Source organism: Tachysurus vachellii, chromosome 6 (assembly GCF_030014155.1).
Source record: "Tachysurus vachellii isolate PV-2020 chromosome 6, HZAU_Pvac_v1, whole genome shotgun sequence".
Classification (NCBI taxonomy): domain Eukaryota; kingdom Metazoa; phylum Chordata; class Actinopteri; order Siluriformes; family Bagridae; genus Tachysurus; species Tachysurus vachellii.
The window spans coordinates 9965434-9976588 of NC_083465.1; the positions used below are offsets into that span (position 1 = coordinate 9965434).

Here is an 11155-nt window from a genome sequence, read left to right on the forward strand (position 1 = left end):
TATACTTGTTTAAGATTTTATTTAAAATGAATATTAAATACAGAAAGATTGAGAGCTGAAATCTTGAGGACTCAAAGATAGCAAAGTAGTCTATGAACTCTGATTGCTTGATCTAAAAGGACTAAAGTGACAGCAAAAAAATAAATAAATAAAAAACGAGTGCCAATAGAGTTGCAGTGAATATTTCCATAGCCCAGATGAATTTTTGTGGCTGATTGCCCACTACGATATCGATGAACTGCCACAGTCTTCAGGAGGCTGATTATTCAGCTGAGTTTCAGCCTTCAAGTTACAGAGAATTTGAAAGTTGTACACAAACATTTATGAATAAAAACAAAATAGAATTGGTAATGTAGAATTGCTTGTGCATTATTTATTGCTTTAGAATATTATTATTTATTTACAAATACATATGATATCTCATTGCATTTCAATGGCTGATGGAACATGACAGGTATAATAATAAAATATCAGTAACAGAACTGGTCAGCTTCATAAAAAGTCATTGCTGATATGTATTTTATATATACAGATGCATACAGTTGAGCTTTCAGGCATTTACAATACGTTCTAGTGGCCAGTGGCCTGCTTTCCTTCCCAAAATATGCATTATTCTGATTCATAATTTTGCTAAAAAATAATTTTGAATAGTTATTGATACCACTTGTTTCTCTCATTGTTTCACTCAAAATGTTGTTATTCATTCTGTGAATGATGGCGTGAGCACTCCACACCATCTCAAATATTTTTGTTGGAGATTATTTTTTTACATAAACATATTAGAAATACTTTATTATTAAACTCATACTAAGCTTTACTTCTTGTGGTAACGCACCTCTTTAAATCTCATTCATCAATGAGTTCATATTTAATTCATGAGTTCATGTTTAAATGGATATTTTGTCATGTGCTTTAGGAATGAGCTTTAGAAAAGCATTAAAAAAGGAAGCATTAGCCCACACCTACATACATCTATTGGACTAGTCTTATAAAAGGAAATTGTTGTGTGCGTTTTAATACTTGAAGGCAATTTAAAAAAAAGAATAATAATTTGCAAAATAATTGTTTCCATTCATAAATCAACAGCTACTTAGCTTTCGCTGCCATTCACTGTGCTAGCTCGACGGCTTAGCTGTAATTGCACAATTCCAACTCGATTGATCGAAGATTTTAGTGAGTTTCGGAACATGGAGCTTGAGAAGCAGTAGATGATAGGATCCAGGGCACTGTTCAGGTATGTGAACCCGATGGACAAGACGAACAGCTGACTGAATACTTTGTAAGCATTGCAGTATGTAGTCAAATTTGTTTTAAAATAGAGTGCAATCAGTCCTGTGGCAACTCCAGGGAAGAAGCAAAAGATAAAAACCCCAACAATCACTAGGACAGTGTTGATAGCCTGTCGCACCTTCTTCTCTTTGTTCAGCTGCCGTTGTCGTAATATACAGGAAATTCGAATGGAGCAAAATATTAGTACCAATAGAGGGAGGAAAAACTCAGCAACATATATCGCTTGGTGTAACTGTAGACCAAATGTGACATTTTTGCTGTTAAAACTCCGGCAGACAGGATCTCTTTCCTCAATATTCATTTGGTCCTCAATCAGCAGTGGAAGCCTCATTAAGATTATAACACCCCAGATGAAACCAGCGATCCATCCAGCTTGGCGTGAGCTAATGAAGTTGATTTTATTATGTGGATGGACTACTTTAAAATATCGATGCACAGCCACAGTGGTCATGAAACCAATGCTTGCTGACCGATTGACTGCTAGCATGAAGAGGTTGATCCGGCACCATGCATTACCAAACAGCCAGATTTCAGAATGTAGATAGGTATCAATCCGAAATGGCATGCTCACCAAGAGGAAAAAATCAGCCAGGAGCAAGTTAAATAGAAACAGGATATTGGGTCTCCAAGATCGAAGGTGGCGACAGAAGATATACAGAGCCATCAAGTTTCCTGGCAGGCCAAGTAGGAGCTCAGTGATAAGTAAATAAGGGAGAACAGAGGGCACCACTTTTCCTGTTGGATTACAAGTAGTGTTATTGTACTGCATGGTATTAATGAGATTTCAAAAGCTGACTCTGATAGTTTCTTAACAGTCCTTCTGTGTTCACGTCTCTGTAAGTGTGAATTCCACTTCCTCTTTTGGAATACAGCTTATCTACAGATCTGTCAAAACAGAGCAAAAAGGAAATTGTGCAACATTTAAACTTAAGAATGTATAAAAAACGTTTGTACAACACAATATTTAGTCCTGCCAACAATTTAATATCCCACAAATGTAAAGCAAATATTTATATTCTTTGAAATGTTCATCCAAGAATAATTGTTTTGGTTATTTAAATGTAACATTCTAATGAATAAGTTAGACAAAAATATAAAAACTATTAACCTACATTAATAATACACAACTAAACTAATGTTAGCATTATTAAGAACAATTCCAACACATAATACAAAGAAACAAATACTTTCTTATAGTGTAATCCAAAAAGATTAGAGTTTCAAAAGATTGTAGAATCGTTTATTAGCATATACACAGACATTAAAAATTCTGATTTATATATTCCATATAAAAACTTTTACTGCTTCTTTTGTAAGTATTTCAGTGCATATCTCACAGAAACTTGTTACTTACTAGATAAAAATGTTTACGCTTAGTCACTCCTCCAAGGCTGAGTAAAGACAGGAAACTGTAACTGCAATCACTTTTATGCAAGCTTACTCCCCCCGCAATGATACGTCACAGTAAAGAGAGAAGTCATTGATCTAAACCTTCATTAATTATAAACAAAACTCACACTAATATTTAGTACTTTTGTACTTTCACTTTTTGGATGCATTAATCAAAAGAACCTTGTGATGGATTTAAAATGAAGTTGCTAACAATAGTTAATAATGTTAAATAAAGTTAATAATGTTGATTGAGCAGCAGGTAGACTAATAACCATAAAATGACTCTAAATTAGAGGGGGCTGTCTAACTAATTCCTGACATACAGGAAGTTACTGTTACTTATCACGTTTATCAAGAATGTAATCTAAAGTAAATCGGATGTGAACCAAGACAAATTACTTGTGACAAATTTCACAACAGCATGAAAGAACACAAGCACTGTTTATGAAAAACTTCATTTAATTTTGAATGAAATATAATTCTATAGATAGAAATAGAAATTCAGCCAGGCGCTACTTCACAGGAAATAGCTGCTGTGATGCCATATGCCCTCAAATGCATAAGAAAGTATTTCAACACACAGCAGAACAAATTACTAAACATCCTGCCCTATAAAAAAAAGTGCAAACACATCAAGAATCAAAACAGTCCACAGCAATGCTAGCAGAAAATGTTTTTATCTCACTGTATTATCACTGTGAACCAAAATATCTACAGTGCATGTGTGTGTGTGTGTGTGTGTGTGTGTGTGTGTGTGTGTGTGTGTGTGTGTGTATGTGTGGTGATGTTAAGGCATCATTTAAGAGATGAGGAAAAAGCACTCCTTTATGATTTATGCATCTCTTCATGCCTTCTTGTGCTTAGCTAGAAGCACTCGCCTCTGATTTGCAAATGACTACTGTGAATAAAGTGCAGATGTGTGCAATATATGTAATATGTGTACAAAATCATATTGAGGTAGTGGGTGTTGTGCATAAAAGTCCAGAAAATTCAGAGCTGTTTTATGTATTTTCCTTGTTGAGGGTCTAAAAGACCTGTAAGAAGAAGTGCTTCCTCATTCTTTCTGTAGAAGACACCATTAGCTTCCTGGCCTTGGTCCAGCACTGCTTGCTGTAGATAGAAGCAAAGTAAAGGAGCTCAGTGTGGCTTGTACACTAAGTTGATCAGACAACCCTCTGGAGAGCCTGTCTATCCTGCTTGGTGCTGTTACCAAACCAGGTTGGGATGGTTCCAGGTAGGCATGCTCTCAATGGTGCAGGACACTGTCTGGCATTTCTCACCAAGTCACCAACCATAACAGGTCCTGCATCCTGCATATGGTCCACATAAAGTGCATATGTGCAACCTGGTGCAAACAGTGCAAGACAAAAGACAAAACAAAAAAGCAGCACCGACCAGTGTAAATACTATATGTTCTGTATTGCATGTGCAGAAATACTGGAATGAACACTTATATGCACTTTATATGCACTTATATAGCAGTTACGTGAGGTATTGTAATGAATTGTGCAAAACAGCAATCGACTGAAAGACAGCATGTGCAAAGAGCAAAAACAGCATGTAAACAGTTTGATATGCATGGTGCTGTGTACATGGCAGAGTGTATATTGGAAGAGTGTGTATTTGGTGTAGGTAGTGCAGTTCATACCGTTGAGTGCGCATGTGTGTTTGTGCGTGTGTGTGTGTGTGTGTGTGTGTATTGTGCTCGGTACAGTTCAGTTCAGTTATTGAGGAGTCTGATGGCTTGTGGAAAGAAACTGTTACACAGTGTGGACGTGAGGGCCTGAATGCTTCGGTACCTTTTTCCAGACAGCAGGAGGGTGAAGAGTGTGTGGGGTCATCCACAATGCTGTTGGCTTTGTGGATGCAGCATGAGGTGTAAATGTCTGTGATAGAGGAAAGAGAGGGTCCAATAATCTTCTCAGCTCTCCTCACTATCCGCTGCAGGGCCTTGCGCTTCAAGATGGTGCAGTTCCCAAACCATACAGTGATGCAGCTGCTCAGGATGCCCTCAATGGTCTCTCTGCAAAACATATTCAGGATGAGGGGAGAAAGATGGGTTTTTCCTCAGCTTTCATAAGAAGTAGAGTGACCGGGTGAAGTTCTCCGCTAGATGAACAAAAAGGAATTTGGTGCTCTTGATGATCTCTACAGATGATCCGTCGATGTTCAGTGGAGAGTGGTCGCTCTGTACTGTCCTGAGGTAATCAACAATCTATTTAGTTTTATCAACATTCAGAGACAGGTTGTTGGCTCTCTGTGCCCATCTGTGTCTGTGTCTGTCTGTATTATTTTGTGTTAACATATATTTGTATTGTATTTGTATAATAATAATAATAATAATAATAATAATAATAATAATAATAATAATGGTTGTTATTATTATTATTATTATTATTATTATTATTATTATTATTATTATTATTATTATTATTATTATTATTATTGATGTAGAAGAAAAAGAGAAAGGGATTAAATATGACATTTTATATTAAATATGAAAACACAACCTCATCATTGCATGTCATTCTCTACAAACCTGCCCATTCAAACGTATTTGGGACAAGTCACTTACATAATTCAATCAATATAAATAAAAATATTTCTACATGTCAACAAGCCTCTATCTGTCAGTGTTGCATGCCAAGCTTCATATTTAAAACAGACTTTGAAAAGATCTTTGCATAACACTTTGAGTTGTATATTAGAAATTATACACAGGATATTGCAGTCTTTTGACACCGTGTGTGAAAGAAGAGATGTACAGGATGTGTATTTTTGTGTGAGTATGGGTGTGAATGTGTGTGTGCATGTTTATTTGTGTATGTAAAAGTTTGCTGGACACTGATCCCCAGTAACTCAAGTTATTCAATGCCTTTTATCAACCATTTGCCTCATTGCATTATTCTTTTCCTTTTTTTTCTTTATGGAAACATTTTTGTTTGCAAAGTTTGGTTTTATCATGTGATGTCTCTTAGTTTTTCTTTGAGAAGCAGAACTTTCTTTCCAAACACAGCTCTAGGGCTGAACCCTAATAAGGAACTCAAACAACAAAACACATGCCTATGCACATATGTGTGTGAACATCGACATCCTTTTAGTCAAACAATTTGTAGAAACCTGAACTTAGTTGACATCCTTTATCGCTAGCCTGATTTATCACATTTAGGTGATCACATATCACCAGAGTTAGTAAATTAAAGAGTTAATCATTACATGATAGTCAACATAAGGGACTGTTATCTATAAAACCCATAAAAACTTTTATTACTGTTAAAGTAGGAGCACATCACTGCACACTGTATATATTTTTGATAAAAAAAAAACTCAATGTGTTAACCAAAGGAAAAACATTTTTTGTGATGGTTATTATCAGTTGACAAGAACAAAATATATTTCCACACATTGGTCTGTAGTGTATAAAAAAATACAACCTACAAGCATATATATTCCCTTAGTATTAGAAATGTCAAAGAACGATCAACTTTCATTATATATGCCATATTCATTATATCATCTTTATTTACTCTTATTCTCTCATGCACACAATAAAGATGTGACCTAAGTTGTTTTCATCTCTACTCTATGTTTAAAAGCCTTAATCTGAGGCAGGGATGTCTCTAGCATGCTCTGGCTTAATGTTTAGCTCAGGCAACATAAAGTCCACAGATGAACAGGAAAATGTGGAAAGCTGTGGCACACTGATGAAGGGAACTGACACAGAGATGGAATCCAAAACCCTGTATCCGAGAAAGAGGCAGTCAAATAGTGAGTAGCAGTAAATGTTCAATGTGAATATATTTTATTCTGTGGTAAACTAAACGTCTGCATTCTTGAAGTTAAACTGTCATATGCATGCATGATCATTCATTGTAAATATATGATAGCATTGAATATCGATAAATTTATATTTAATTACAAATATTTATGAGACAATAATTTTAGTTTTCGTTCAGACATTCAACATACAAGTCACTATTTTGACTTGTGTATACATACACAATTAAAACAACAGTTTTAGGCCCATGGCTTATCTATTTTACTATCTCTATTTCTTATCTATCTATTTTTTTCAGTTTACTATTATGTTTATACACAATTTATTTTATAGTATTGTTATTCCCTCACACACGTCCATAGATTATAAAGGTATGAATGAGCAGTGATGTCAGTAACCCAGTTAACACACGTTTAATACCTGACACTTTATAGCAGTCAAAAACCTCGCACGCACTTCCTGTGGAAGATTACTGACTCATATTAAACTCATAGTTTTGAAATTGTGTCAAGTGGCAATTGTTAAAGGGAATTGTGTAACTGTGTAGAGTAATTAGGAAAATGATTATTATAATGAAATAATATTGCAATCATAATTTCTTCAATGTATGTAAAAACTATAAGTATCTGGACATAAGTATATATATATATATATGGGGGCACGGTGGCTTAGTGGTTAGCACGTTCGCCTCACACCTCCAGGGTTGGGGGTTCGATTCCCACCTCCACCTTGTGTGTGTGTGGAGTTTGCATGTTCTCCCCGTGCCTCGGGGGTTGATTGGCATCTCTGGAAATATTGTCCGGTGTGAGTGAATGAGAGTGTGTGTGCCCTGCGATGGGTTGGCACTCTGTCCAGGGTTTATCCTGCCTTGATGCCCGATGACGCCTGAAATAGGCACAGGCTCCCTGTGACCTGACGTAGTTCGGATAAGCGGTAGAAAATTAATGAATATATATATATATATATATATATATATATATATATATATATATATATATATATATATATATATATATATATATATATATATATGTTTGATAAATTAGGGGTTAAAGAAACAAATGGAGTCATTTCAGAATTTTTATAAAGTAATATTATAAATACTATGAATTTAACTGCTATTTCTATTTGCTACTATTTTAAAAATATTCTAAAAAGCCACATTTTAAGGAAGTGATTTAGGGTGTTGTTGACACATAGGCAATACAAATGGCTATTTTTCACTCAGTGGAACTACAGAAGTCAAGAAAACACACTTCAAAATAATCATTTATTAGAATGTGTTGTTACAAGAGTGAAGGCTCATGATATCTTCACAGTCCTTTTGGAGTCATTTGCCCAAAATTTGGGAACAATTCTATTGCATAAACATAAAGCCTTTACTTGCATAGACACTCATGGCAATGACTGTTCTATTTCATAACAGCTTAGTGTTAAATTTTGTGGTTGAAAAAAAGAGGATATAGTAATGTTTCATGAAATTTTCAAGTGTATTAATTTCTAATACCAAGATCACACAAATGCAGATATACCAAGAGAAGTATTTTATTATTTTGACATATTTTTACGCTAACCATGTTGAAGGTTTTTAATCTGCCATTAATATACAAGCCTAGTTTGGGTTTATATTATTTTTTAAATTTTCTTAATTTTTTTTTTTTAAACTTTCTTCATAACTTCTTCATAACTGTGAATCATCAGTGAAATGATTAAAAAAGAAACGTCATTACTAAGCAATGTTATATATTTGTCCACTAGTTAATAGAGAACAAATTATAATCAGTAAAGAATGTTTCTGATAGTAAATTGATTTGTACTAACAATACGCCTCTGTTTCTTCCTGGAACAGATCCTGGTGTCGATGTGGGAGCCTCTGATTATCTAAATGAACCACTTGCCTCTCTGACACCCTCACCTCTCTCTCCTCTTGCTCGTCTCTATGTTTATGCCTTGCATGGGTGTTTGTGTGAGGTGGCATTTACTGCTACCTGGAATTGGTATTACACTCATGACCAAAAGCTTCCAGGCTACACCAGCTTGTGGTCGCTCCTTATTTATAGCTTAGCTATGTTTTTCATGGAGGGCTTGAGCACATGGCTGCAACAGAGACACTTCCACTTATTGCTACGGCTGACTGTTTACATCTTGTTCATATACCTGTGGGAGTTCAGCTGGGGGGTCTTGCTCAGGCTGTTTGAGGCATGTCCATGGGACTACTCACATTTCAAATATAATCTCCTGGGACTTGTGACCTTGGAGTATGCTATGCCTTGGGCAATGGCTGCCCTCCTAGCAGAGAAACATGTTATTAGGTATACACTGAAGATACGAGTGAATACTTAATTAATGTTAAAATTATTTGTTTTGTTAATAAACCTTTTTATACTGCTAGAACTATAACAGCACTGAAACATGTCAAATTCAAATTTTATTGGTCACTTGTACAGTACGACAGTAATTAAATGCTTTTTACGACTGCCCATAACTTTTCAGTCCTTAGCTCTGTGTTGTTCTACGTAGAAGTATGTCCTGGAGGAACATTGTTTTATTTGAAAATGTACTGTGTCAGCTATATATGGTTGAAATAACAATGAAATCTTCTTGACTCGACTTGACATAAAAATGGAATAAAAATTAAAATTAAAAATAAAGAATTTATATAGCCTTTACATATGCCACAATTTACTTCAATACAAGTAGGAGGAAAAAATATAGAACATATCATTCATTCATTCGTTTTCTACCGCTTATCCGAACTACCTCAGGTCACGGGGAGCCTGTGCCTATCTTAGCCGTCATCGGGCATCAAGGCAGGATACACCCTGGACGGAGTGCCAACCCATCGCAGGACACATACACACACTCTCATTCACTCACGCACTCACACACTATGGATAATTTTCCAGAGATGCCAATCAACCTACCATGTATGTCTTTGGACTGGGGGAGGAAACCGGAGGTAACCCCTGAGGCACGGGGAGAACATGCAAACTCCACACACACAAGGCGGAGGTGGGAATCGGGAATACCCTATAGAACACATAAAAATCTAATATTGGAAAAGTGTGGCAAACAGCATGACTTGAATATAGTGCACAATAAGTGTACAAGTGTACAATTGTATAAGTGCACAATATATGCTGTACAAAATCAGGTTGAGCCAGAGGGAGTTGTTTCAGACAAGTTCCTCATTTTCTCTGTGTTGGCCTTCAGTGTGTGGAAGCATTTCACTGACCACAGCAAAGAGAAAAGTCAAGGATTTTTATATACCATTTTCATTTTTTATTACTAGCGTTGGTCCGCCGCCGTTTGCTATAGAATATAGGTCAGGGACCTTAGTGCTGCTGATATACTCAGCTGTTCCTAAGCCAGGCTGTGATGCTTCCCATTAAGATGCACTGCCTTACAGGGAAGGTTTAAGTGTCATTACAGGTCCTATATGATGTGAACCTCAAGGTAATGTAATATGCTCACGCTCCCCACTAGTGCCCCATTAATCTGAAGGGAGTGGTAGTTCCTCTTCTACTTCATGCTGAAGTTCACTATCAACTCATTTGTCTTGCTGATGTTCAGGATGGGTTTGTTCTCCTGGCACAGGTTCTCTAGGCTTTTAATGTTCTGCAGGTAGGCCAATGAGTCAAATGGCAATGAACAGTATTATGGTTAATATCTCGGTCACGGAAAATAACAAAAGCCACATTATTTACATAATGAAATAAACATCTTGTATATTTTAGCAATGACATTTTCAGTGTAGTTTTCAAATTTAGGTTTTGGTTTTTGCTGAGGTAAGTTATTCCTCAAGTAAATGAGGTCAAAGGATGAGGTTTTAAGATGGTCTGATGTACAGGAAATAAATAAATGTGGTAAAGTTGAGACATGATTTTCAAATGATAGTAAACCACACGTGATTATTTTATACTCTGGAAACCTGACTTGCCCTACAAAATGCATATTATTCATCTCTCTTTTTGGCATTCAATATTTTAGTGACACAAATGATTTGACACAAAAAAAATTTCTGATTCCCTTATTGTAGTGCCCTTAAAAAATTCTTAGCCAGGTTCAAGTAAAATGTGTTTAATGAGAGCAAAGTATAACATGGACAGCAGGTTTTAACACATCAGTTCAGAGTCTTTACTGGAAACTGTGCCTCATGTAAAATATTTGAGGCATGTGGTTATTAGATTAAAAAAATCTTTTTATTTGATTGAGTACTATTTTTGCTTGAACTGACACTTCTCCATATAATGATTGCAAATTTTTTTCCAGTGATAGACCCTTGTAACCAAATGGCAGTCACTTAAACAGTAATAAACATGACTGATACTGAAACATATGGGTACCAAGCCAGGTGTCCACATACCATTTCAGTAAAATGTGATCTTTTTTTCCTCCAGAATACTGGTTTAAAATGATTTGGTAAAAACTCCCCAGAGAGAATAATAAGAGCCTTATGACTCTTAAGTTTGGAGAATACTTATAGAGGGATCTTAAGACACTCTTTCATGCAGAACATTTCAAGATCCTTCAAAATTTTATTGTTCTGTATGCAAATTGCCAGGTTCCCAACAGGAATCAGACCTGAAATACTAGCTGCAAAACAACCCTGAATTATTAGTGATCCAGATTATTTCACACTGTGGTATCACATGCATTTCTTTGTGCTTTAACTCTCTACATTTGAATATATTG

General features: G+C 35.7%; 2 protein-coding genes across 2 annotated transcripts; one reads left to right on the top strand and one right to left on the bottom strand.

Annotated features, from left to right (window-relative positions):
* Nucleotides 1-348: 348 nt before the first annotated feature.
* Nucleotides 349-2684, bottom strand: hcar1-3 (hydroxycarboxylic acid receptor 1-3). Its single transcript, XM_060872115.1, has 2 exons — nucleotides 2645-2684; nucleotides 349-2175 (listed from the first exon to the last, which is right to left on the bottom strand). Exon 2 carries the CDS (start codon nucleotides 2057-2059, stop codon nucleotides 1091-1093), a length of 969 nt encoding a protein of 322 aa, XP_060728098.1. The 5' UTR covers nucleotides 2060-2175; nucleotides 2645-2684; the 3' UTR covers nucleotides 349-1090.
* A 3595-nt stretch (nucleotides 2685-6279) lies between these two features.
* On the top strand, nucleotides 6280-9129 carry LOC132846655 (transmembrane protein 229b-like). The gene is made up of 2 exons (XM_060871350.1): nucleotides 6280-6450; nucleotides 8310-9129. Exons 1-2 carry the CDS (start codon nucleotides 6297-6299, stop codon nucleotides 8801-8803), a joined length of 648 nt encoding a protein of 215 aa, XP_060727333.1. The 5' UTR covers nucleotides 6280-6296; the 3' UTR covers nucleotides 8804-9129.
* Nucleotides 9130-11155: the final 2026 nt, after the last annotated feature.